Below are 27033 nucleotides of genomic sequence, written 5' to 3'. Positions count from 1 at the left end.
GCCCTGCAAGAGGGCTCAGAGGAGGGGACACCTCCTGGAGAACATGGCCAGAAGGTACAGGCCTCTCATGCATAGTTTATGTTCTCACAAAAATTCGCATTTTCTATGGTGTTCTTGGCATCCACAGTGTTGTCTGAACTGTTGATAAGGTTTAAAACCAAATTTACCCATTTCTGCTTAGTCACAGCTCCTGGAGTCCTTGCTGCTGAGAAGCTTCACCACAGATTCATACTTAATGTTTTCCTTTTGCAAACACACAATAAAGGATTTGCTGTCTACTGAGCCACTCTAAAGTGTTCCTAGGTGCTTATCTACCTTTGTGGCAGTGAGAACATGCTAAGCCCAGCTGCACACTGGTGATTGTGGCTTTGATTCTTCCCTGCCTAGTCAGGAAGGATTGTCACAACGTGGGTTACAAATTCCTGGCTGGATACTCTTGGTGGCCTGTTTTATAATCATGGCATGTCTTTGAATATGTCAGCCCCTTGCTCTCAGAGCTCTGCATCCCTTTCTCCCAAGGCTCCTGTCCGGTGCCACGCAGCACAACCAGCCCTTCGCAGCTGGTTACTCAAGTTCACTGTGAAATCTCAGAAAGTTAAATATTTGATGTGTATTCTCTGTTTTCGTTCCAGTCCTCTTCCCAGCAGCCGGTGGTCAGTGTGGCACTAAACCTACAAACCTGTAGGGAGACCTTTTAAGAGCCCTAGACCTTCTGTACTTGACAGAGCTGATGACCTGTGGGCAAATAGAGGAGGCTGTGGGAATTTGGGGGAAAATCCAACATTTTCAGTTAGACATTTGTGATGTGGTGGCTTCAGCTGCACTAATGACAATCACAAATCAAAGTCTATCACTAGGCTGGCTGGGTGAGGCACTGTGGTGAGTCTTTCTGGTGGCTTCTGAGCCAGTTGTAAAATTTCCCAGTTGAGCAGAGCATTTCTGTAGGGCTGCAACAGACCAGGCACAGCTCACCCCCAGCCCTCTTCTGAGTGCTCAAATGCCATCAGAGTGGCAGAATGCAGCTGACGTAATTATGCTGTAGATAAAAGAACAATCCACTGAATTGCAGCATTAGTCAGGTAACAAAAGTCCACTCCTTTATCTTATTTCTTATTTATATGATGCATTGAGTAAAGGCTTGGTTCATCATCACTGTACACCTCCAATTTTGCCTGTTGACCTTATGTATCATTTTGCAAGCAGGTTGATTATCTTCTTTTGAATTATAAATAAATAAAACCAAATTTAATTTTTAAAAGGAGGAAAAAAGCTGAAGTTGTATTGTGTCTAAGCTGGGGGAACTGAGTTTTAATGAAGTTAAAATAACATGCACTGTTTTCTTTCTGTGGGTAGGCTAACAGCAAGGTAGATTCCAAGCTCCCATAAGCAGAAACATTCATGTAAGAAACGAGGTGGCTATCATGGGCCAGTCTGACTCGTGGAAATTGGAAATGACAGCAAGTGACAAGGAGTCTCTCTCAAGAAAGGAAAGTGAGCTTGTCTTAAAACTGTATCAGTGTTTCAGTGGAGTACATTGATTTATTTTTACTACTTCTATTTTTATTTTTTTTTCCTTTGGAAAGAGATTTTTGAGCATTACCTGGAATGTCTTCTGCCCCGTATTTATAATAAATTATATATAAAAAATAATTTATTCAATTTATTATTTATGTTGTTCTTAGAGACACTGTAAATGCAAACTGGAGATAGTGCTGTTAGCTTTTGGGGAAGGTCTCGGGAAAACCTGCTGATGGCTTGGTTAATGTGGGATGAGCCCTTTATCCCCGTCATGGGGTGAGTCCTGGTGATACCTTTGTGATGTCTGTGTAGGTGCAGAAATTTTTAGTTGGGCCTTGGATCATTAGAGCATTCCTGGAGGAGGACACTTGATTTGGAGCACTACCCCGGGAGCTGGAATCACCTTGGAAAGCTAAAGGAGGAAAGAGGTGTGTGCTGCTTTTAGGTTTTGCTCAAACCTGCCTTTTTAAGGGGAGGTGCCCTTCTGGCCCCCACCCAGGTGTTAGGGCAGAGTCACCTGGTGAATCTGCAACTGCAAACTTGTCTTCTTCTCTGAAACAAAGACTCGCACAAAACCCAGAGGCCACCGTGTTTCTGTAGTAAATTTTTATAGAGCTTTGTTCACTTGAGCTATTTAAAGCAATTTTCTTGAGAGATCAAACTCTTTAAAGGGAGAGCATGAAATGCACAATCTCCCTTGTGTTTCTCCCTTTTCCAGTGTGAGTTCCACATCTATGGACCTACTTGGCTGCTGCCTCCTCCTTTGTGTTTTTGCTGCTTGTGCAGATGCAGGGCAGAGGCTTGGCAAAGTGGACATACACACCTGTGTCCAAGCCATGAATTCCCAGGGGGAAAGGGAGCAGCCTGATGCAAAGCAGTATCAAGTGCTGGGAAAAAGTTGCTGTTTCTCTTGGAGGGGTTTTACTTTTGCTATTCACATCAAGCATCATCTTTTGAGTGAAAGCTTTAAGTAAGCTCAGGTTGGGTGCGGAGTTTTCAGGCGATACTGATTCAAAGTGTGTTTTGCTGGGCATGAGTAATTTGGAAGTGATCAGTTTCCTGCAACACATCCCGTGCATTCCCGTGGGAAAACGGCTTGCTTTCTTAGGTTTTACTTATAGCAACTGGTGAAAGAAAGAAAGAAAGATTTGGGATTCCCTGGAGCCTTGCATGAAACTCAGCTCTGTGGAGGAGAATCGGGTGTCCAAGATCAGGCTTGGTACAGCAGATCCCTCTGCACAGTGCCCTGTGCCAGGTCGGCTCTCTGCTCTAGGAAAGGGGCTGGGATGGCATCAGCGTAAGCAGGAGTCTAAAGCAGGGCTGGAAAAATAACACAGGAGTCGGCCTGAATGCTAAATCCGAGAGAACAGCCCAGACTTGTTCTCTGAGTCTCATTGGCTTTGTTGCATCATGGTAATATCGGTCCAGAAAGAGATCAGTTGATATAAAATAGGCTTTAAACAAGTGTGTTCTCTTTTCCCCCAGCGCCGATGCCTCGGGGCTGGGCAGGGCCGCTTCTCTGGGCAGTGTGTGCTGCAGGAACATCCCGGTGCTGGGGCTGCCCCCTCCCTGTCAGGGCGGTGGGATCGGAGCCACTGCGGCAGAGCAGTGTCCCTCCCGAAATACGCCGCGCTTGGCTGTAAGCAGAGGTGATGCTCAGGAAGGGGAACCTCTGTCACCTGCAGAAAGGAAGTCCTAAAAACTTCCCTTAACTTGTGTCTGAGCTGCCTGAAATGTAAAGACAGAGGGGCAGCCCTGGTATGGCAGTGGCCATGCACTGCCATGCTGCCAGCAGCCTCAGTGCAGAGGTGGCATCTAATGGCTGCTGTGACCCTTTGTCCCCAGATACCTGGGACAAGGGGGGAGCCAAGGCTGAGCTTGAGCTGTAGGCTGGGCCTGGGGAAGAGAGCCCGGCTACTCGGCTTCCCTGTGAGCTGTAAATGGGGGCGTGCCTTGGGCTGCAGCTCGGGACACGTTTGTGTGTTACTGGGACTGAAATGTAAAGACCACTACTGGTGTTCACCACCGTGGTAGGTCCCATGATTTTGAGGGCATCTGTAATTGATGCAGATTTTGTGGCACCAGTGAGCCGTGGGAGAGCCGTGCTTGTGAACGGCAGTCCCTGAGTACTAACCAGCTAAAGCAACAGACCAAAACCAAGGGAGTGCCTTTGAGCTGTCCTGATGCATTGGGTATTTATGGAAAACAAAAGTTAAAATTTTCTCCAAAATATTGCAGTTGTAGAGGTTTTTCATTAATGAGCTTGTAGGCAGAGTTTTTCCCAAAATCTTTTATAAATTCAGTCCTAATCTCAGTCTGAGTGTTTGCAAGTTAAAGAATGCAGCCCATTACCAGATACCAGCTTGCTTTTAACTGGAATGTGTGTGACCTCCTTGGGCCAATGTATGTAACACCCAAAGACTGGTATCACTCTGGATTAAAGTATATGGTGTACTTTTAGATGAACATTGACTATTTAAAGCATTTCACTGGTGACCAAGCCATGAGTTTTGAGGACAGGGAACCTGTGTTCCTCTGGGGATGTAGGCCGGGCAGTTAGTGGGCGAGGAGCACAATGGAGTCATCTGCGTATTTGACATTTCCATTAACAAGTTTCCTTCTCTCCCCAGTTAAGCTGAATCTCTCTCACTTTTAAAAGCTGCAGTCAAGCGATTTGTTTCTGCTCCCCAGTGGTATTTTTGGAACTGTGTGGCCTCCATGCCGTGAAAACTGTCCCTGTCACCCCCTCTGTGGTGCTTTCATGCAACTGCTCCACCCATGCACTGCTGGCACTGAGGGTGATTTGGAGCTCTTGTGCCTAGGGAGGGAGCAGAGTCTCTGGGGATTTTGCATCTGAAACAGAGCAATGAGCTTAATTAGCCCCTTCCCTAACAGCCCATCAGATCCTAGTTCAGCAACTGGCAGGAGATGTCTGGATGCTTCCTTCTGATAGCAGAGCAGCTGTACTCCCACTACGCCTGCCATCCTGGGGATGAGGGAGATTTATATCTGCCTGCAAATAAATACAGATCATTCACTTGTCTCTGGAGGAAGATGAAATGTAAACTGCCTGTTTTCTGTGATACAACACTGGAAATAGTTAAAATTTAAGATAATTATCTTTATTGCTTTTTATAGCATCCTATGAAGGCTGAAATCTAATTCGTTTTTCACTAACAGGGAACTCCTGCGGGTGACTCAGAAAAATCCATTTGCTTTATTGACAAACTTGTCTGTTTGGTTGTCAGGGCAGTGTTCTCCTTGCAGGAAAAGGGAAATGCAGGTCATAACACAACAGCATGGGGTTTTAATAGAGATTCAAAGTTTGATATCTGTTGGCAAGAAGAAAAACTGAAGTTGATGTAATTAGAGTGAAGCGACTCTGCTTTATTAAAAGGCTGTAAATTAGTTGATGCTTCCGTGGGTGTGCAGTAATGGTGCTCTATGCTTTGTTTATGCAACTTCACTACACTGGAAGCTTATTAGCAAGAGCCAAGAAGCTGCTTTTCCTGGGCTTCTAGTGCCCCTTGGCTTTGGGAAGGAGGTGGAAGGTGCAGTTGTGCCTCTTGCCCTGTGCCTGGGGCTGCAGGGAATGCTGTGTTCAGTGTGGTTTGGGACTGGTGCTTACAAAGGGAGTTGTTTTGGTTTTTTTTAACTTCTTGGCCTGATTGTGAGACAGGCTCCCAGATTTAACAAATTTATTGTGTATCTGAAGGTAGTGGACCCTCCTTGTGTGAGTGAGTTGTGAGCTCTATGAAAAGCAAAAGCATACGTCTGTGCTGCTTCTCAGCCCTTCACAAGGGGGGTGTGTGTCCTGCCTTATCTGTGATCCATACCCCAGAGCTGCTTAGAAGAAGAGACAGCAATCTTTGGACAGCCTTCCTGTAACAGCTCCCAAAATGTCCTGTTGGCTGCAGGCAGTGGAGTTTGAGAGATGCTGGGACTACAGGCTGATGTAGCAGAGGTGTATCTAAATTGTCTCTGTCTGTGGCTCATCCCCCAAAAGTCTCATTTATCACTGCCATATGGGATAATGTTACAAATCACTGAATCTCAGAGAATCTTGGAGTGACTTGGGTTAGAAGGAACCCTAAAGCTCACTTTATTCCATCTCCTGTGCCATGGTCAGGGACCTATGTTGCTCCAAGCCCTATCCAACCTCTCCTACAGCTCAAGATCTAAGTAGTTTAAAACCACAAGGAAGAAGTCAGAATCAATGTAGGGGTTAGTGGTGTTTTCAGGGAAGAGGGATAGAGCTCCATGAGAGCAGTCTTCGCCATGGAGCAGAAATGTCTTCCTGTCACATCTCTGTAGCCTTCCTCAAAGAGGCAGCAGAGCAAGGAGGAGAAAACATCCCTTTAGGAAACATGAAGTGAGTATTCCATGTGGGCAGAACAAGGTTCTTGTGCATCTCTAAAGATGGTCTCAGGGCTTGATCAGCTTCTCATTGTTTTTCTTTCAGGAATTGACTACAAGACCACTACTATCTTGTTGGATGGCAGAAGGGTCAAGCTAGAACTCTGGTGAGTGTTTCTGAGCCTTTATAACCCAAACCCTGGGAGCTCAGGCCAGGTGAGCAGGGACATGGGGATAGGGGGACACTGTACTGGGCTGTGGAGAGCATGCGCCATCCCTGGATGTGTGGTGGGACTTTCTGGCTGTTCTTACTAGAAAGTTACTCTGGCAAATAAGATTCTTTTCTGTCAGTCAAGTAATGCAAGCACCATTCTGCTCTTTGCTGGAATAGTCTGAATTCAGTCATTGTCATAACTGACCATTTTCACTATTACTCTGTACTTGAGACCCCACCTGCAGTTCTGTTGTCCAGAGCTCCTGGCACAAGAAAGACATGATATGTTAGAACAGGTTCAGAGGAGGCCATGAAGGTGCTCCAAGGACTGGAGCCCCTCTGCTCTGGAGCCAGGCTGGGAGAGCTGGGGGTGCTCACCTGGAGAAGAGAAGGCTCCAGGGACACCTCAGAGCCCCTGCCAGGGCCTAAAGGGGCTCCAGGAGCCCTGGAGAGGGACTGGGGACAAGGAGGGACAGGACATAGGGAATGGCTTCCCACTGGCAGAGGGCAGGGATGAATGGGATATTGGGAAGGAATTGTTCCCTGGGAGGGTGGTGAAGCCCTGGCACAGGGTGCCCAGAGAAGCTGTGGCTGTCCCTGGATCCCTGGAAGTGTCCAAGGCCAGGCAAGATGTGGCTTGCAGCAGCCTGGGACAGTGGAAAGTGTCCCTGCCCATGGCAGGGGATGGGAACTGGTTGGTGTATAACATCCCTTCCAACCAAACTGTAACATCATTTTATGTTCCCACATCTCTTGATTGCTGAGGGACTAGTATTGTTTTGGAAGCAATACTGGATTTTCCTGAAATCCAAGGATGAGAAATAGAAACAAGAGAAGGAAAGTAGAAAAATAAAACAGGTGAAGCCCTTAGTCCTACAGCAGCTGGATATTTCTCAATGCCTTAAGTAGGAAATTAAAACAAGCTGTGAACAGATGTCACAGCGTCAGGATAGGGTGAACCCCTGCAGAGCAGGACTGACTGGAGTGACCAGACACTGGGACAGAGATGGGAGAACACTGCATGGGAGGAGTAACCCCTACCTTATCTGTCAGCACCAGAGTCCTGGCTGAGCTTTGTCTGAGGTCTGACTTGCTGAGGAGCTGACACAGCAGTCTGTGGAGATGAAAGAGGAAGGGAAGGGCAGGGCAGAATAGGTAAGGATAGGTAGTCTGTCCCCACCTGATTTTCACACAGGTCTGATAGGGAATGACACAGGTCCTGAACCATGGAGTTAAATATCCCCTTACAGATGCTTGGGTCAAGTACCAGGAATATTGGTAGCATGTCTGAATTGTTAAATACGAATGAACTCCATTTTCTCAGCCTCACTGACTGACTGTAGCAGTGTGCAGTTTGGTGGTTTAATTACACCCCTGCTCTCTGAAGCTGAATGTCCTAATTTTTCTTACAAAAAAGAACAGAAGCAGCTAATTTATCTCTTCTAGCCTCCGTGTTTTTATGTGCCACTTGCATTCTTGTCTCTCTTGTAAGATGCCTATTTTAACATTTCAGCCCCAAGTGTGTAGTAACTTAGTGCTTCCCTCTTGAAACCATCTTGTTATACTGTAATTCTTGAGCTGGAGAAAAGCATAGAAACTGAAATGCTGATAACACTAATTGATGATGCCTTAGTGTAATCTTTTACCATACTTACCCAGTATTTGATTGTCTAGGGAGAAGGACATGTAAGCACAGGCTGTTAGATTGCTGTCCAGGATCCTACAAAGCTTTAGATCTGAAAAAGTGTCCTGCATGTGAGGTCAGTATGTTTTTCCTAGAGCTGCAAATCTGGGGCTGAGGGATTCCTCAGCCTTCTCAATGATCATTAAAGCATCTTTCATCCTGGCCCAGGGAATAGATTTGAGAAACACCATAACGTGTCTCTGATTAGCCTGACCCATTTCAGTATATCCTGGTTAAATCAGAGTGCTGGCCTCTGGTGTCTTGTTCCAGAAGGGCACTGAGAGGTGCTGGTAATGTTGTCAAACTGAATTACAAGATTTTAATTACAAGAACAAATGATAGTGACTGAAAAGCCCCTTATTGTCACAGTGGTCTAGGATCACTGTACCCCACTCCTGTTCCTCAGCTTTCTGTAGGGTATATAGACCAGATCTGTCAGGGATCAGGAGATGAGGAGATCAGGTATAAGGAGAATTCCCTTTATTTTTGGTTAATATGTTTGAAAAATAAGTGAAGCCTAGTGCAAGGCAATTTCTCCTCCTGTGAGTGGTCACATGGCTGTTCTCCATGGCTGGGAGACCTCTGCAGACTTGCTCTGACTTTGAACTTCTGTGGACTGAAAGGAGCTAGTCAGAAAATCCTTTGCCCAGGGAAGTAAAATGACTTATACCCTCACACATCATCAGGTAGTGCTGCAGCCTAAGGGTTTGGGCTTGTACCTTCTCCATGGGAAGCACCATGATGGTGACAACCAGTACCCAAAGGTAAGAGATGTACCCACCAGTTCTTCCCCAGAAGAACCCACCATGCAGAGTACTTTGGGTACCATGCACGTCCTGAAGATCTGACAAGATCAACACTGATTATTTTATTTTATTTTTAATTTATTTCTAATTTTTAATTTTTTTATTTTTAAAAATTTTTTATTTTTTATTTTTTTCTATTTTATAATTTATTTTTAATTTTTATTTATTAATTTATTATTTTTATTTTATTTTTATTTTTTAATTTATTTTATTTTTAAATTATTTTTTATTTTTAATTTTTTTCATTTTTAATTTTTTTTTTTTATTTTATTTTATTTTATTTATGGCCAGTAGGAGATGTGTGGAGTATTCTTCATATCTCATAGCTGTAACTTTTCTATGTTTTAGGGACACCTCAGGGCAAGGAAGATTTTGCACCATTTTCAGATCCTACTCCAGGGGAGCCCAGGTAAGTGCTGCTCTCAGGGCTTTGATGGGACACATTGCTTTTCCTTTAGGCTGTGTCTTTCCTGACATAGTAAAGAGCTCTGAAGAGGACTGCACTGATCACCAAAAGGATCTCTGTAGATGACAAGAGACACTGAATGTTGTCTTGTTGCCTGGGATTCTGTTCTTATGAAGTGGTGGGAGAGAAGGGAGTGAATGGCAGACTTTGCTAAACTCCTACAGAATAGGTCTGTGCAGACAATATTCATTCTTAACTTCTAGAGGAGGGCTGAAAGGTTTGGGTTAGAGAGGATGAGGCAATTCTCACCCTAGATCTGCCTTAGCTTTAGTGTGGGAGCTCCTACTTTCTGAGGTTTTAAAATTTGTTTATATATGGCACTGGCTTTCCCAATTGAGTTCTTCCAGTCTGTGTTGCTTTCCAGTCACTTCCAGAAATAGGGGTGGCTCCTACTTGCATGTTTGAGGCAGACTTGAAACTAGAGCAGCTCATCTGGAATGTAAAGTATGCGAGTTCCTCAAAACATGAGCCAGAATGTTACATTTTGAGTTTCTCCTTTGGACCCTGCTCCAGAATAGCATCAAGATCCTCAACAGCACAAAAATCTTGTGGTTCTCTGGAAAATTGCTGTGTAAAAATGCTTTCTCACAGTTATGCTATTGTCCTTTTAGTAACGTGGCAGGGTCCCTCCAGGATAAAATTTACCTAAGTTACTTTATTTTCCTTATTGTTTTCAAGTTGGAAAACTTTGGAGAAAATTCCTCCTCTGTTAGCCACTAGGAGTCTGAGGCTGTGTATCATCCTCTTGAGTGTGCCATTATGCTGGGAGATTCCCAGCCTTTGGGAAATGTACTTTTACTCAAGGTCTTCCCACTCTTGGCTTTTTGCTCCTTGAATCTGTAGACCTTTGCTTTGCTAACTGGCAAAATCCATTTTGTTTTCCTTCTCTGACTTCCTGCAAATTCATTTGTGCTGTAGACACAGGAGCACCTCACCTGGGGTGTGCTGTTGAGATCTCCCTGTGTCCTGTTTATTCATATTAGTGCACATCTCTGGTGGTCTGGATGTTTTGAGGCAGCTCCTTTGAATCAGAGGAAAATTTCCTGGTACTTGCAGAAAAGTGCAAGGGAAGAAGAGTTCTGCAGTGAGAGAGTGCAGGATTTCCCATTCACATGCTCAGACCTGAGTCTGAGTTTCTTTCAGCTTCTACATTTCATTTTCTTTCAGCCTTTACTACATTTTAGAAAAATCTGGAACCCAAATCGCATATTCACAGTTTGCATTGGAAGGGACCTTAAGGCTCATCTCATTCCACCCCTCCTCCCATGTGCAGGGACACTCTCCACTAAACCAGTGTGCTCCAAGCCCCATTCAGCCTGGCCTTGAATACTTCCAGGGATCAGGAATCCACAACCTCCTCGTGGAATCTGTGGGCTTGAGGCCACATTGCTTCCCTCACCAGTTAGAAGTGACCAGAGCTGATCAGTGTGGTTTTCTAGTGACCACAGAACTCATCTTTGGTCAACTCTTTCTAAGATCTTGCTGTGTCAAGTGCTCAGATGGATCAAACTGGCAATAGAAAGCAGCAGCTGCTGTGTCCAGGAGTGCCACCTGGGAGCTTTTAGCCCTGTGTGCAGCCACTGTGCACAGTGGTTACTCCCCTTGATGTGACCTAGAAGCTCCTCTGAGCAAGTGCTGTGTCTTGGCAGGGCTGCACCCTCAGAGCCTGGGCCCACATGCCAGAACTTGTACCTGCTGCTGCCACAGGGCAAACTGGGGCACAGGGCAAAGCTGAAATGAGCAGTGATGGGAACACTCAAATTGGATGGGGAGAGAGACACACGTCTGTCTGGAACCTGCATGGACCTGTGAGGCACTGGCACAGCACCTCCATGGGATTCCTGCAGCCTGTATCTCCCTGGACACTACATTTGGGTGCCACAAGGTGTCATGTAGCTTGCTGCCCATAGATTTGAAAGGGATTGATTTTCTCTTCCTTTCTCAAAGTGAAGCTCTTGACCTTCTTCAGCTGTATTTATCAGTGTTGCTAGAGGAGCTCTCCCGTGAACATCAGCAAGGTTTGCCTCATCCATCTCACTGCTTACCCCTCCCATGGACTGAGTCTGAGAGACAGTGAACCTCATCAGCCAGGCAGGGGGGACCTCTAATGGGAATGTTTTATAGAATCATGGAATCACTAAGGTCGAAAAATCACTCTAAGATCATGAAGTCAATCCAGTAACCCAGCACTGTCAAGGCCCCAGCTAAGCCATGTCTCTCAGCACCGCATTCTAAGTGGATTTTTTTAACATCTCCAGGGATGGTGACTCCACCAGTGCACTGGACAGCCTGTGCCAATGCCTGGCCACCCTTTCAGTGAAGAAATTAACCCCAAAACACAATCTAAACCTACCCTAGCACAATTTGAGGTTGTTTCTTCTCACCCTGTCACTTGATACCTGGGAGATGAGACCAATTCTCACGTGACTCCCACCTCCTTTCAGGAAGTTGTGGAGAGCAATTCACTGCTGAATGCTGGGGAATGGAGCTCACCTGCACAGCAAGGTGCAGCTCACACTTTTGACTCAAACCTGCCTTCTGCTCTTGCAACAAATGCCTTTTCCAAAGTGCTGTTGTGATGCCTTAATCTGGGTCTTCCCAAACAGTCACTGCTTAAAAGCAGCAAACCAGCCCTAAGGAGCAAGCCTGCCTAGGAGAAAGAGAGGTAATTCCCAAGGGAAGTCTCTCCATGCTCTCTGAAAGTGCCCAGAAGATGAGCACAGGGAAGGTGCCTCTTGAAATTACTGGAGTCCTTGTACAATCTTCTCCAGGCAGCAACAAATGGTTGGCTCCCCTGTGCTGTTCTACTGTTATTCCTGTATTAACAGGAATACAGATACTGTGTCTCCTAAACAACTCACCACAAATTTCAGTGGAAGAAGAAAGTATCTAAATTTATACTCTGGTAAACCGAAGCAAGAGGACTGTTTTGAATAACAAACGCCTGCGTGTGTGACTGCGAGTATGGACTTCCAACACCTCCACTTATTTTCAGTATGCAGAAGCTGACTTCTTCTGGCATGGCCTTAGCATAAATACATCATAACCTATGTGGTCTTGGTGGAGAAATACAGAAATGCTTCTGAGTTCTCTGATTTAGAATTATGGGATGGTTTGGGATGGAAGGGATCTTAAAGCCCATCCCATCCCACCCCTCGCCATGGGCAGGGACGCCTTCCCACTGTCCCAGGTTGCTCCAAGCCCTGTCCATCCTGGCCCTGGACACTTCCAGGGATCCAGGGACAGCCACAGCTTCTCTGGGCACCCTGTGCCAGCACCTCCCCACCCTCCCAGAGAGCAATTCCTTCCCAATATCCCATCTAACCCTGCCCTCTGGCAGTGGGAAGCCATTCCCTGTTTCCTGTCCCTCCATCCCTTCTTCCAGGTCCCTCTCCAGCTCTCCTGGAGCCCCTTTAGGCACTGGCAGGGGCTCTGAGGTGTCCCTGGAGCCTTCTCTTCTCCAGGTGAGCACCCCCAGCTCTGCCAGCCTGGCTCCAGAGCAGAGGGGCTCCAGCCCTTGGAGCATCTCTATGGGCTCCCCTGGACTGTTAGAAGACATCCACATTCCTGTCATGCTGGAGGCCCCAGAGCTGGGTGCAGTACTCCAAGACTGGTCTCCAGGACATATTCAAGGCTTGTGTTGTACTGACTTCCTAGCTGCATCTGTTCACTTTCCTTTCTACTGTCTTGGTCCAATCAGATTTCAAGACTTCTGCTGTACGAAGGCTGATGAAAATCCTCTTGGAGCCAAGAGAAACAGCTTATTTAAACTAAAAGCTAAAAGCTCAGGAAGAGCAAATCCAGCAGAGAAGAGAGGTGCCAGCATGGGAAAAGCTCTGTTTGAAGTTCATTGTGATATTTGTACAAGAACAGGTTGGTGTAAACTGGCCTTCAGCACCTTCATGCTGAGAATTAGTGGAAGGTTCTCACTTAGTAGAGGACCAAAGAGCTCAAGGGGAGCTTGAAGAATGAGGTTCCAGAGAGAACTTGTAGAGTTTGGCTGTGAGAGCAGCCTGGCAATTGAGCAATTGGCTCAGCAACCTGGCAGCCCTTACCCAGGTCTGAATAGCCAGTGCTTAAGAGAATACTTGGTATGAGAAGTGCCTCCAAGCCAGGGAAGCATGCCTGACTTTCCCACACACTCTTTATTGTTTCTCAAGCGTAGTGTTAAGAATTGAGTTTTCTGAAGTTGACCCTGGAGAGGTTGCAACATTCAAAAAAAAAAAAAAAAAAGTCTCCAGACAGTGAGCAGACCCAAGAGGGGAGGTTTGTTGTTTTTTTTTTTTCCCATGGTGCAGCCTGGTGCAGTGCTCAGGCTGAACTTCTGGCTGGTCCCTCCCCAGTGAAGGGACTCAAGTACCTTGATGCCTTCCCCAGTTTCAACTCCACACCACTGGGCTGGGTCCCAAGCCATGTGACTTCGATGTTCAGCAGGAACCTTTTCCTCTTGAAATTATCCGCAGTGAAACGTCCTTGCTGCCTCTGATGAGCTGTCTCTAAGCAAGAACCAGCCCCTTCTTCCAGCATGATTGCCTCAGGGTTTGCTGTGAGGATCACAAGTCTCTTGCCTTCCTCCCTGCCCTGTCTTGGCAGATCTGATCTCATCAGGGACACAGTGAGCTCTTGGGCTCCAGGTGGAGGTTTGTGGTGCTGGTGTGCCTGGGACCCCTCTCCTTTTTCTCTTAACTTCCCTAGGTGTTGAGTTTCCACTTCATCCCCTCCTCTTTTGGGGTCTGCTGGGCCTGCAGGTCATAAGAACATCACTTCAGGGTCTCCTTTTGAGGCAAAAAAGGAGCATTTATGTCTGGGATAGCAGAGCTCTGGCCTCCAGGCACTGGTGGGACAGGGGAGTGTGCAGCCAGTCATGGTGACTGCAGGGCCATGGAGGAAGGAGAGATGGAAACTAAGTAGTGTTGTGCCCTGCAGAGCCAACTTTGGAGCTTGCTGTGTTGCAGAAGGACTTTTATGTTAATTGTCACAGCATATGGGGTGCAGTGAAAAGTATTTAGTGTGCTTAAAGGTGCTGCAGAAGTCTTTTTTGCTCTTGGTCTTCTGTTCATTTTCTGCTTGGCTTCAAGGTCTCAGTCGTTTCAGCAGAGCTGACTCACTGATCTCGGCTGTTGTGAGCAGCTGTGACTGCTCTGGCTTCTGTGAGCAAATGCAAACTATTCCAAGAGTGATCACAGAGGGAAGAAAGAGTTGTGCTGGTGCCTCCTGATCTAGCCAGGAAGAATCAGTGTTAGGATCATTCCTGATGTCCTCACATGCCAGTGATTTAAACTGTTTCTGAAAATGTGGCTTGCCAAACTCTTCCCAGACAGTGTGATAAAATGCTTCCCATCTTGCAGCAAAGCTGCAGCCCTAAAGAAATTAAGAATATTGTTGAGTTCTTCTTAGGCAGGTGGTTTGAGGAGCTGCTGTTTATCCTGTTCAGGACTTCTTAGTATGCAGGAAGGTGGTGGATTTTTGGCAGCTCAGCAGACTCAGGTGTAGATTCAGCCGTCCCTTATGGATTTTTTGTTGCTGCAAACACCTCACATGCCTTGGGTCATTTGGACAGGATTGTCCAGCTGCTGGAGGAGCCTGCCCTGCCTGCCAAAATACTTATCAAAAGCTCAGTGATAAATAACTCCCCTCGATGTACTGTGCTGTTGGGAAGAGGTTTGGCAGCAGGATTTCACTGCCCATGAGCCAAGGTCCAAGGTGCCAGCTGGAAAGTCACAATCAAATGCAGATGTGAAAGAGCAGGCAGGAGACAGAGTGTTCTGGTTCCTGTCAGCACTGGATCGTCTGTTTAAGGTTTATTTCATCTTATGGGAGAGAAAATTCACTCTATGGGGCTCTTCAGCCTTCTCAGCAGCAGCTTTTTTCCATCAGTAGAGAGTATCATCAAGTGACACTTTCCTGGCCACCCTGTCACCTGCCTGCATTGGGCTGTGGTCCTTGGCAATTATGCAAATGTTCTTAGCAGCGTCTTGTGTGCTGGAAGCCCCTAAAGCATCTGGGAAGCCTTTTTAAACAAGCCTGCTTTGCACTGACAGTGTGCAAGCTGATGTTATCTTACCTTTAAGGGCTTTTTGCTTGTAAACGTGGTCCAAACCTGCTGCAAGCAGGCAGAGATGATATTTCCTCACCACTGCTACCTCAGCCATGTGGACAGATCTTTGTGTGAGCTCCTGCTGGAAGCAAATTTGGGTTTTGGCAGAGTAAGTGTCCACATGTGCTTGCTGCTGGATACAATAACTGGTGGTCTGTCTATGCTCCTTGTTCACTATGCAGGGCACTCATGTGAAAATTTCTGTCACTGGTTGCTGAGGGTTGTGCCAATCCCAGTAGTGGGAATGAACTCTGAAAATCCAAGTGTGAAAAGACCCCAGATGGATCTGGGGATGAGTCCAATCATCTTCTACCTGCACAGCAGCTGGCAGACTGAGAAGGAAGGCTGTTGGAGGGTTGTTGGAGGGTTGGGCTCAAAGTCTTCTTGGTCTGAGAAGCTGAGCGTGGAGCTTTTCACTCCATACTGTGGGAATCTGAGGTACATAATGGTACAAAAGGGTTTTGTGAAACTAAAAATTGAAAGCTGTGGAGATTAAATAGGGTGTCAACAACCATCTAAGCACTTGGAGAAAAAAGTAAGGCTGCAAATGAGAAGCTGTTCATTTGTCGAGTTGAGGAAATTAAAATTCTGTGCATGTTATTCCAAAGGAGACTTAAAAAAAGCCTGACAGATCTTACTTGGAACTGACTGCAGAGATGGAGCCAGCTCCCTCCCTGTGCATGGCCAAGTGCTGTTCTCTCTGGGGCAGAAATGGCAATGACAGAGTGGGTTTGGGATGTGTGCTCTGGAAACGTGGTGTCTGCAGCATGCCAGTGCTACTCAGAAGTGAGATTGTCTGGCAGCACCAGGAGCTGACCAGGGGTTGAGCAGCCTTCTTCTTCCCCTGGATGAGCTGTGGCACAGCTGGGCTCCATACCCACCTGGGCAGAAGGGGGATTGAGAAAGTCACAGGCAACTTGACCTCTGTGTCTTCTGACCTTTGAGAAGCTTTCCTGGACAATCTTCACTCCAAACATGTGTGCTGAAGCTGTGGTGGGGCTTGGAGGCTCTGCTGGCAGGCAAGGTGTCATGTTTTGCATTTAGAAATCGTGGTCTTGACCTTCCACCTTGAATGTAGGGGTGTGTTTTTGCTGAAGTTTTATCCTTATTCCTATTCAAATAAGATCCAGGCAGAAGCTCCCAGCAAGCTTAAAAACTCTCTCCTCCTCAAGCATTATTATTTCCGGCAGAAATAATCATCACAAACTAGGTTTTGGGCCTGTTTCTCTTGGCTGAAGGAGCTTGTCAATCCAGAAATGAAGCAAGTAGACTTTATTTATCTTGCTGGCCATTTGTCTTGGAAGGTGCTCATCAAACCATTTGCTTCATTATTTCCTGACTCTTGTTAATTCTCACACGCAGCCTTGGAAGCTGGAAATCAAAACAAATAGAGGGAAAATTTAAAAAAAAAAGCTCAAAGTATTTTTTTTCGATGTGCAATTAAAATGTGATGTATCCTGCTAGTAGGTATTTCCAGATTGGGTCCTCGAGAAGCAGTATCTTTGGTTTTGTGGGATTTTTTAATTATGGAAAATCATTATTTCCTTCTTATTTTTCTTTGCTAAATCTAGGAGAAACTGATCCTTTTCTCCTCCAAAACAAAAACAACTTCAATCTCTTTTGATTATGAAGTTTTTGGACTGTCCTAGAAATTAGATTACAAAAAAACTATGGACTTTAGGTAGGAGCTCCAGGCTTTCCTTGAAGGAATCTGAAGATGCTTTCCCCACCCCACAGATGCTTCTGCCATTATGCAAACTCACCTTCAGGTCAAAAAAACAGCCTCAAAGTCAGATTTTGTAGGGCTTGCTCTTTATGTTGGGCTGTCAAACATGAAGCCAGCCCACCTGACTTGCCTTTTGTGCCCTCTGCCCTTCTATTTTTGTGCATTTGAGCCTTTCTCTGGGGGTAAAATGCAGATGTGGAGATGTTGGAGGGCCAGGGAGGACAGAAAAAACAAACTTCACCTGGAGAGTGACTGCCTGGGGTGGAAGCAGTGGGCAGTGGGGCTGAGGGTACAGCTCAAGAGTCAGAATTGTTTTACAAGGAAGAATCTGAATTGTCATAAAATTATAAAATTGGTCAGGCTTCGAGAGCTGCTTATTCCAAAAGAGCTGAGAGAGAGGCAGACAAGGTCGAGGCACACTCGGTGCATTCCAGGAACGGTTGCTGTTCCAGGAGGGGGGGAGCAGTGCTAGTGCCAGCTCCAGATGTGATTTTATTATGAGATTTCAGGTTCCTTTGTGGCCCAGATGCCAGTTTATCATTCCTGTGTGCTCTGCATTTAATTATTTTTATTTTTTTGTAAATTTGAGGCATATCATACACAAGCTTTCTGCACAGGCTCCTCTCAATTCACCACAGGAGTTGGCAGCAGCAAGGATTGTAAAACTGGGATTTAGGAGGACTGAGTAGCTTGTGTTTCCCATCTGTGTAGCACATCTTTCATTTCAGAGAGTAAAGGAGCAACTCCACAGATACACAAGGGTGCTCCAGGGTCCCTGACCCTGCTGGGGGTGTCTCAGCTCTCTCCTTACCTGTGCTCAATCCAGGCCTCTCACAGGGAGGACTGGGCTGAAAGCTGAGACCTTCCTTTGGTAATTTAAGGTCTCTGCTTATGCTGGGGCTTTGCTATAAGGGATGGCTGTTCCTGGAGGATACCCCTGTTTTAGGGAAGGCTGATTCTGTGGAATTTGGTGCTCAGTGATCTGGTTTGGTTTGCCCTTAGTCTTGCTTCTGCTAGGTTCCCTTTCATTCAGTGCTGCCTTCCCAGCTGGATTCCTCCCCTCTCAGTACAGGATCGTCTCCTCCTCCCTAGTTCCCATTCCAGGCATCTTGTACTATGATTCTGCCAAGTCAGCTTGAAGTGCCTGTTGTCACTTGGAATGTCCTTGATTGCAAAGAAGAGTGACAAGAAGTCAGAAAAATAATGGGAGGGTTGCAGAAAGTCTCTGCTGAGGACAATTCCATAAATGTTGTCTGTGCCCAGCTGGTACCGAGCAGCAGCTCCTGACTCGTGTGCCTGCAGGGCCAGGCAGAGCCTACTTTCCTTGTGTCTGTCCTCAGAAGTACTCAGATTCAAGAAAAGCTCACTTGCTGGGAGATGCTGTGGAGATGCCTGAGTGGTGGCCAACAGTCTGGCCATGCTCCTGGGTCCTGCCAGCCCGGCTTGGGGTGAGGTAGAGATTCCTCAGAGCTGCTCTGTGTCTTTCATGCCTTGAGTGATGCCTGTGCTGCTGCCAGCACCTTGTGCTGCACCTCAGGAGGTGACTGGGAAGCGATTCATGGATGCAGGTGGAGTTCAGGGACAATGGATGTGAACCTGAGGATGCTCTAGATACCTCTGACCTGAAGAAAGCATTCTCTGCCAATGTGGCAGTGGGAAACACCTTCAGCAAAGTCTGGATGGATCCTGGTCCTGAGAGCTGTCTGTGGAGATCCTGTGGTGCTTATTGGTATTATTCATCTTCTTCCCTGTCAGCAAAGGGCTCACAGTAACACAGGTTCTGGATAAGAGGTGTGTGCTTGAAAGTTCCTTCCTGTCCTGCTGCCACCTCACCACTGACTGCAGCTGTTCTGTGTTAAGGGGATAGGAAAAAAAAGGTGTGTTTCTGCCTCAGCAAGTTTGTATCAGATTTGTGACAGAAGGGTGTGTCTTGCTCTTCCAGATACAGCCGCTGAGACAGTTCCTTGTCTTGTGTAGTGACTGCAGCTTTGGAAACTATTTGGGGGATACCAGAACCATAACAGGAGTAAAGCCTTCCCTAATGACCTGGGACTGCATTAGCACAGCTCTGTTGTCTCAATCTTTGCCCTTTCAGCACATAAATGGTGCAGCTGGAGCAGTGTTCTGTCCTTTGCTTCTTGTTTTTTTTTTTAATGTGGGGGTCTTTCAGGGTTGTCCTGTCCCTTTTACATTGCCTACTATGAAACTTCCTGATTGCTTCTGACTGTTTTCCATCAGGGAATTCTCTTGGTGTATGACATCACTAATCGCTGGTCCTTTGATGGGATAGACCGATGGATAAAGGAAATAGATGAGGTAAGTGAATGGAAGAACACATGCAGCGATCTATAGCAGAGACATGGGGAGGTATCACCCAAGGTGTTACCTGACGTGGGGACAGGAGCAGCTCTGCTGTGGAGGGGACATGATGACAGTGCAGTCGTAAGTGGAGCAAAGCAATAAGTGTCTGCCCTCCACCTCTGTGTAAATCTGGAGTAGTAGGAAAGGGCTCAGTAATGGTCAAGAAAGACAGGAAAGTTCCCTCAAATGAATGGACTGGGAGTTGACAGATTAGTTGTCCCCACACAGAGGTGCTGCTGGACAGTCCCTTGGCCACAGAGCACCTTCTGCTTCTTTTCCCTTGGCTGCTATTGCAGCTAAGCAGAATGCTGGGTGTAGCCATGGTTTCTCCACTTCCTTCCGTGTTGCAGCACGCCCCAGGTGTCCCACGGATCCTGGTGGGGAACAGGCTGCACCTGGCCTTCAAGCGGCAGGTGCCGACGGAGCAGGCGCGCGCCTACGCCGAGAAGAACTGCATGACCTTCTTCGAGGTGAGCCCCCTGTGCAACTTCAACGTCATCGAGTCCTTCACGGAGCTGTCCCGCATCGTCCTCATGCGACATGGCATGGAGAAGATCTGGAGACCCAACCGAGGTCAGTGGGCAGGATGCTGCTCCGTGTGGGGAGTTTGGGCTCACGTGGAGCCGTGGGGCTGTGGCTGCCCAGGTGGGAGGTGTGGAATGGTGGGAGCTATATCCATGTGATGTGGAGAAATGCCTCAGGCTACACAAGCTGAAGCTGAGCCAGATGCTGCCTGTGTTGGCATAGGGATGGGCAGCTCCAGAGGGCAGCTCAGCATGTCCAGGACCTGAAGTGCTCTGGGGCATCATCTGCCTTTCCACTTACTTTGGATGAGGCTAAAGGCAATTAAGCTTCCAGCTTGAAAGTACTTCAGTCGAACAGCTGTGTGGGATAAATCCAAGTGTAAGCACCTCACTCCTTGCCCTTGCCTGAGCCTGTCTTCCTCGTTTTGGAGGGAAGCATAGTATGCCCAAGGAGCTGAAAGGGACTAAATCTCATCCCTGCTGTCAGCAGTGGGCTGGGTTATTCCATATATCCAAGCATGTGTGCCACAGGGAGGGAAACCACAAGCAGATTACATGCTACATCTCAACCTGTTGAGCTTGAAGCAGAACAGCCTCAGTTCCCACATTATTCCTGGCTGGAGGTAGCAGTGTGTCCCACTGCAGTCTGAGCAGCAGCAGATCTGTGATCCTGGGGTGACCTGTTCTCATGTGGACCTTCAGCTCCTGCTCACCAGGGTGAGAAAATCCTGTTTTGCCAGCCCCATTCACCAGAATTTCTGCCTTGTGCTCCTGTTCCCAACCTTGCTGCTGTGCCATGGTCTGCAGGTCACAGAGGGATGGTGGGCAGAGATTGGGCTGAATGCACAAACCTTTCCTGAATCTTTTCCAGAGGATTTGTAACTGCAGGCTGCCTGATTGGGAATGGAAAGCTCAAAAGGGAACAGCCTCAAATTGTGCCAGAGGAGGTTTAGATTAGACATTAGGGGAAATTTCCTCACAAAAAGGGTGGTCAGGCACTTAAGCAGGCTGCCCAGGGCAGCAAGTGAGTCACCATCCCTGGATGGGTTAAAAAAGATGCAGATGTGGCACTTGGGGACGTGGTTTAGTGGAGGCATTGGCAGTGCTGGGGGAATGGTTGGACTCGATAGTCTTAGAAAACCTTTCTAACCTAAATGATTTTGTGATACCATGAACGGAGGGCTCCCTAGGGAATGAGGATCTGCCTGCTCGGGAATGGCAGCATGGCTTTGGCTGCAGGCAAGCAGGCGGATAACGAGTGCCCTCCTGTGGCCCCTGGCTGCGAATTCCCCGGCAAGGAGATGGGACTTCACAAGGCAGGCTCACATGGGACTTCACAGGGCAGTGCACACTGAGATGGGAGCATGCTGGGCAGCTGGAAAGAGCAGAGTGGTGTTCTGGGTGTTCTGGCTTGTTGGGCTCTCTGTGGCTTGGGGGTTCTGCAGAAAGCTGCCCCCTGAGCAGGCCCCAGGTGACACTGTTTCAGGGCTTGCTGACCCTGGTGCCTCTTTCCCAGGCACATCCTGGTTGCCAGAGGATGGGTTGGGAAGCCAAGTGTCTGTCAGGAATGTGAGCTGGGCCCTGGCAGCCCTGGGTGCTGAGCAGAGCGGGACTGGCAGTGCCTTAACCCTGTGTTCACACTAGAGCTGGTGTCTTGCAAAGCACAAACCTCCAATGGCACAGCTCACCTTGATTTCCCAAGCTTTTGTCCTAAATATCCTGCTCCGTTGTCCCGGCTCCTGTGCAATCATTATTGACACATCTCCCTGAGGAGCTGGAGCTGTGCAGCATAAGGAATAGTTGTGGGGGAAGGGCAGCGCAGGAGATCTGGCCCTTGACTGTGTGGTCCTTTGTCCCCACAGTGTTCAGCTTACAGGACCTGTGCTGCCGAGCCATTGTGTCCTGCACCCCAGTGCACCTCATTGACAAGCTGCCCTTGCCCGTCACCATCAAGAGCCACCTGAAGTCCTTCTCCATGGCCAACGGGATGAACGCAGTGATGATGCACGGCCGCTCCTATTCCCTGGCCAGCAGCGGGGGCGGGAGCAGCAGCAAAGGGAACAGCTTGAAGAGATCCAAATCCATCCGGCCGCCCCAGAGCCCCCCACAGAACTGCTCACGCAACAACTGCAAGATCTCTTAGCAGGATGGGCACCCTGAGCTTCTGTCGGATCCACACCCACCCACCGATGTACAGCTGTTTGCACACCGAACCCTTTCCCACTGGATCCTTTCGGATGGGCCACGGTTGCTTTTCCAATGGCACGCACAAGCGTTAGGAATGTGCTCACGTTTTGGCTTGGCATAGGAAGAAGCATGGTGCAGGCTGGATCCCGCAGTGCTGGCGGGGAGAGGATCTGCCAAGTGACCCTCCAAGAATGCTTTGGGCTTTGCCTCTTGGCCTGGGGTGGAAAATTCAGCAGCTGCCGGGTTGGGGAGGGGGGAAGGGGATAAAAGCTCATCCAGTCTCAATGGAGCAATGGATTTAATGGAAGATTGAGAGGCTTAAGGGAGTAGGCAAGGAGAGTCTGTGCTGCAACTTTAACTCTTGGCCTCCTGAACAGATTGCTGGTGCAATAGTGATCATTGGATGCAGACAAAAAAAGGAAACAGGGAGTAATGACAGTTTTCACCAGGATGTTAACCTGCTGTTGCCAAAAAAAACAGAAATCAAGGCAAGAGTTGGCCATTTGGAAAGGGGAAGGCAGCACTCTGTTCGCCGCCTTCGCTTATTTATGTAAATATTATACATATATATAAATATCACTTGTTTTTTAAGGGTTTTTTTAAGAAGCAGTCAGGGAAAATTTTATGCAGCCGTGTAAATACAAGCACTGGATTGACTTTCCCAGTGTCAGCCAAGGGGACAAGTGGAGGATTTTCCAATGAAAACACATAAATGCTTTAAGAGACTTTCCCTCACCTCTGGGCTCGTGCTGGTGTTTTTAAATACTGCATGTGCAGAAGGAAAGGACAATTGGTGTGGAACATGCCCCAAGCTGCTCTATTCCTATCATTCCCTAGAAGTTTTGAGTGCCGAAGGCAGGGTGGGATGGCAGTGCATGAAGAAGCACAGTGGCGAGGCCAGGGTCCTGGGGGATTGGAGTGTTTTGGCAGGCAGCAAGAAGAGGCAGCTCTGGGGTTAGACTGCTACCTTGCTCACTTTGTGCTTTCTCATCGGGGATTTGGGAACGGGGTGGAAGCATTGTGCCTAAAGCAGAGGAGAAATGCTGAATTTTGTCCCTTACTGCTGCAAAGCCTCAGCCATCACTTCTAGTGCCCTCCATCCATGACAGCACCCCATGTGACAGTCCCTGGATCCTGGCTGCTCCCAGCTTTGCTTTCCCAAAGATGCTGCCTGAGCTCGTGCTGCTGTGGCTTCTCCTGGATGAAAGTGAGAAAGGGCAAAAGCAGCTTTCCCCACTGGAACGTGAAGGAGCAGGGACTGGAAAGGCAGAAGGTTGGGGTGGGGAAACAGCCATCTCCAGGTCCCTCAGTGGCAAAAATCACTTGGCTCTTGGGACAATCCCAGGAGATGAGGAGAGCCAACTGCTTTGCTCTGTGGGATGGCTCCTGGATCTTGGAGGGGCAAGAGCTTGGGATGGATCTTCTGTCAGGCAAGTGCACCTGCTTCCCTGGCTTTGTTCCACAGCTGACCTGTGCTGGAAATCTACCTGGAAACTGAGAAATAGCACCCAGCCCTTATCCCAGAAGCTGAGGCAGCTTGGCAGTAGGGCTGGGCTGTGGTGGCAGGTTGTCACAGGTGGCCAAAGTGTGTAGAATGTGAGTAGCACGGTAGCAAGTGTACAGTGCTGCCGTCTCCTCCTGGGATCAGCTTGCTCCGCTCCCCTTCCCAGGCAGCCTTGGGGCACTGCATGGGCAGAATGAAGCCGCTGCAGCTCCCGCACGGCCGACAGACCCGCTGTGTCCAGGCAGCAGGGACAAGAGGGACACATCACCCTGCGGGGACATTGCTTCCCTTGCTCCAGAGCCGACCTGGGAGGTGCTGGAGAATTTCCCCTCCCCTCTCTGCAGAGCACAGCACGGGCAGGTCTCTTGGCTCGGCTCTCTCGTGCTTTATCACCCAGCTCAAGTGAGCGAGGACAGAATTAAACCCCAGGCAGGTGGAGGGGGAGAGGAATCCTTTGAAGGGGTGCTTTGGCTCAAGAGCAAAGCTGCAGCCGGGCCGTGCCGGTGGCACGAAGGCCAGGGGATTTGGAGAACCTGTCTGGGATGGCTGGCACCTGTTTCCCATCACTTAACACACAGCCGAAGACAATCGCTGGCTCAGCAGCACAGGGATATACGGCCAACAGGTGACCGGCATCCCGGGAATCGCCCCCGGGCACCACGGGGCCCCGGCGCCGGTGGGATCCTTCCTGAAATCACCAAGCTGCTGCATGTCTCAAAACTCACCGTACCGCTGCTTTGGTTTGGCTGTGCCATGTGTGCCACCTCCCCATGCTGTTTCCCTGTGGTTGGTTTAGGTTTTGTTACCCTGTAAAGTCTCACAGATCCTGTCTGGAGTGGCAATGGAAGATTTCCCTGGAGTGATTGCCCAGCAACAAACATTTTTATTTTTTAATTTAAAAGGAAAAGAGTCTTGCATCTGATGTCAACACTAGTCTGTAGCTGCTCTCCAACACTTGTACCATTCCTGAGTTGGGTTTTTTGGACTATCCTTTTATTTTTTTATTCCTTTGTACAGTCAGTGGTGTTTAACTGATTCTACATGGTTTTGTTTTGTATAAATTAAAGTCTTTTTGTTTGTTTTGAACTACCAATTGAAAAGAGGAGAAGTTCTATCCTTTTTTGTGTGGGCTGGGAAGAGGTTGAAGACACAAAGGTGGTTGTTTTGCCTATGCCTGGGGATTTGGGACTGTTTGTGACACAGGTGTGTATTCCCTTTTCCAGGTAATCCACAAAATAGCTTGAATTACATTTTCTGAGGAGCCATGATTCCTTTTCTGTAGATGCAGAAGATAAATCTGTTCTTGGTTCTCACAGAACCACTGATTTGGGGTAGTGGAGCCCTAAGAAGCACAAACTCATCTCTAGCAGTGTTGGTCCTGTAGGTGGCTGGAGGAAGCCAGGCTCTCTCCAGTTTGCCAGGAATTGTGCCCAGTCCCTGCTCCACGGGGACAGGACAAGTACAGTCAAATTCTAAATCCCTTCTTTGGGTCTCGGTGATCCTGGGGAAGCAGCAAGTGCTGTGGCAGCAGTCACCCATCCTGCCCAGACTGGAGCGAGCTTCGCTTTCCTGGGACAAATGGGCCTGTAAGGGAGAAGATGCTGCAGGGAGGTTGGAGCAGCAGTGTCCCATCAGGGTGGCCTTTGGAGGCACCAGGAACCCCAGGGAAGGGGGATTTGATCCTGAGGTGGAGGGAGACTTCTTGTCTGATCCTATTCTCCCACCTCCCCTTGACCTCCCTTTTCCCCTGCCTTCTCACTTCCCTAGGATCAGATTTTCCACTTCGTACCAGACTGGCCACACTTGTTTTAACAGCTTAAGTAGTAATTGCTGGGGCTGGGAGGGGGCAGGGGAAATGAGATCGTGTCTGCAGCCTGGAAAACCCTGGAGCTAAGGTGAAAGCCTGGTCAGGGAAGAGTCACACAGCCGGGTTTTTTTTTCCCTCTTTTTCTTCAGGGGGTTCTGGAAGTGTCTGTTCCCTCTCCCAGGGCCGAAACAAAGGCTGTGTGTGGTTTCAGGTGGGGTTGGGACAGCCGGAGCCCATTACGGCGGAGCAGCGGGGGCTGCGGGGCTGCAGCTGTCTGCCTGGGAAGAGCAGGGCAGGAAAACACTGCACAGCCTGAGCAGGGTGGGAAGCCTGGGAGAGCTTTAAGGCTCCCTGCTCCTTGGAGGAAGGAGGAGGGAGCAGGTTGCTCCGAGATGATTCAGATCTTTGATCACTGAGTGTGTTTCTCCACATCCACCTTTCTGATGTGATGTTTCTTGGGTTGGTGCCACTGTCCCATGCAGCCTGGGAAGAGGTGGTGACCTTCACATGACTGCAAGAAGCTTGAAAATGAGGGTGCAGCTGCCCACGGGTGCATTGGAGGGGCAGGAGCCCACTGGGTGCAGCAGGTTCTGGGAGCAGGGACACGTGGCACAGCACCATTCCCTCCAGGACACGGTGCTGAGCCAAATCCTTGTCTTGGAGGAGAAGAGTCATAAAATCCTGATCTATGTCTGGGATCTTTGAAAGTGACCCTAAAAATCCCTGTTCTAGGGTGCCTGGACGCATGGAGGTAAACAGTTTGAAAGTGTTGAGATGGTGGAATTACTGTGGGCTTGGTCAGGGTGGGAAGAGTTGCTTTGCTGTTCACCTTCAGCTGAAGAAGCACTAGAAGAGGCTGGGTAGGGGTCCCAAGGTGTGGGTGAGGATTTCCAGTTGTTGGGAGCTGCTTTTGTAGCCATACAGCAGCTGCCATTCCTCCATCCAGCCTTGCACTACTCAGGTGAAGGTGCCTGGCTTGTCCTTGCAGCTTCTGATCTTGAGAACACAGGCATGAGGCTCTGGTGTGAGACACATGCCACCTCTGGGGCTGCTCCTCTGGCTCTGGAAAGGGGCAGTGGGGCAAGAACCAACCCAGACCCTGGCACTGGCATCGTACTGTGACTACACGGAGCCCAGCCATGGGCATGGGCAGAAGTTGGGCTCCAGGTCTTGTTTCCCCTTCGTTCCTGCACCGGCCCCTCTGGAAGGACCCTGGGACACCCCAAAGTGTCCCAATGCCTCTGGCTTGCATCCCTGGGGACCAAGGTGCCATGCATCTACCATTTGCTTCCCAGCTAGAGTTTGTAGGTTTGTGGATCAGGGAACTCCAGCAGCAGGTGGAGCTGGCTGGATGGGTCTGGGGGTTTCAGGCTGCCAGGGCATGCAGGCTACAGGCCCTGGCAGCTCCTGGCTGAGGTATCCTGATGCAATTCCCTGTCTGCAAAATGTCAGCTTCCCCACGAATGTACCAGGGCAGCATAACCTTTCCTCAGCAGCTGCAGCTGGATGGACCCTTGGGTGGCTGCTTGCCTGTGAAATGGGATTCAGGGCACAGCCATGGGACATGCTCCAGCCCTCCATGCATGGTCATGGCCAGCTGGTGCCAGACCTGACTGTGCTTTGGGATTTTGGACCTCGGGGAGCCCCAGAATCACCGTGGGCAGCCCAGAGCCAGCAGCAGTGCAGCCGTGTGCTGACCTGGGCAGGGAAGTGGCAAGAGTGGCTTGTGGCAGCACTGTGGCACTGGTACACGGAGGTCACCATGACAGAGCATTGTGGCTGC

At 48.6% G+C, this 27033-nt stretch overlaps 1 protein-coding gene across 3 annotated transcripts in view; it reads left to right on the top strand.

Annotated features, from left to right (window-relative positions):
* RAB40C (RAB40C, member RAS oncogene family) overlaps positions 1 to 24536 on the top strand; it is a 36957-nt gene extending 12421 nt beyond the window's left edge. For 2 of the 3 annotated variants that reach the window (XM_062503237.1, XM_062503236.1), the window contains 5 exons: positions 5981 to 6041; positions 8927 to 8987; positions 19106 to 19183; positions 19579 to 19801; positions 21615 to 24536. In XM_062503237.1, coding sequence (XP_062359221.1) covers positions 5981 to 6041; positions 8927 to 8987; positions 19106 to 19183; positions 19579 to 19801; positions 21615 to 21895 — 704 coding nt within the window. In that variant the 3' untranslated portion in view covers positions 21896 to 24536. The remainder of the gene's footprint in view (positions 1 to 5980; positions 6042 to 8926; positions 8988 to 19105; positions 19184 to 19578; positions 19802 to 21614) is intronic. The other variant, XM_062503238.1, reaches the window with a different exon arrangement.
* Positions 24537 to 27033: the final 2497 nt, after the last annotated feature.

The sequence above is a fragment of the Cinclus cinclus genome, chromosome 16 (assembly GCF_963662255.1).
Source record: "Cinclus cinclus chromosome 16, bCinCin1.1, whole genome shotgun sequence".
Lineage (NCBI taxonomy): Eukaryota > Metazoa > Chordata > Aves > Passeriformes > Cinclidae > Cinclus > Cinclus cinclus.
The sequence above is the reverse complement of the archived record's forward strand: the minus strand, read 5'-3'. Positions and strand labels throughout refer to the sequence as shown.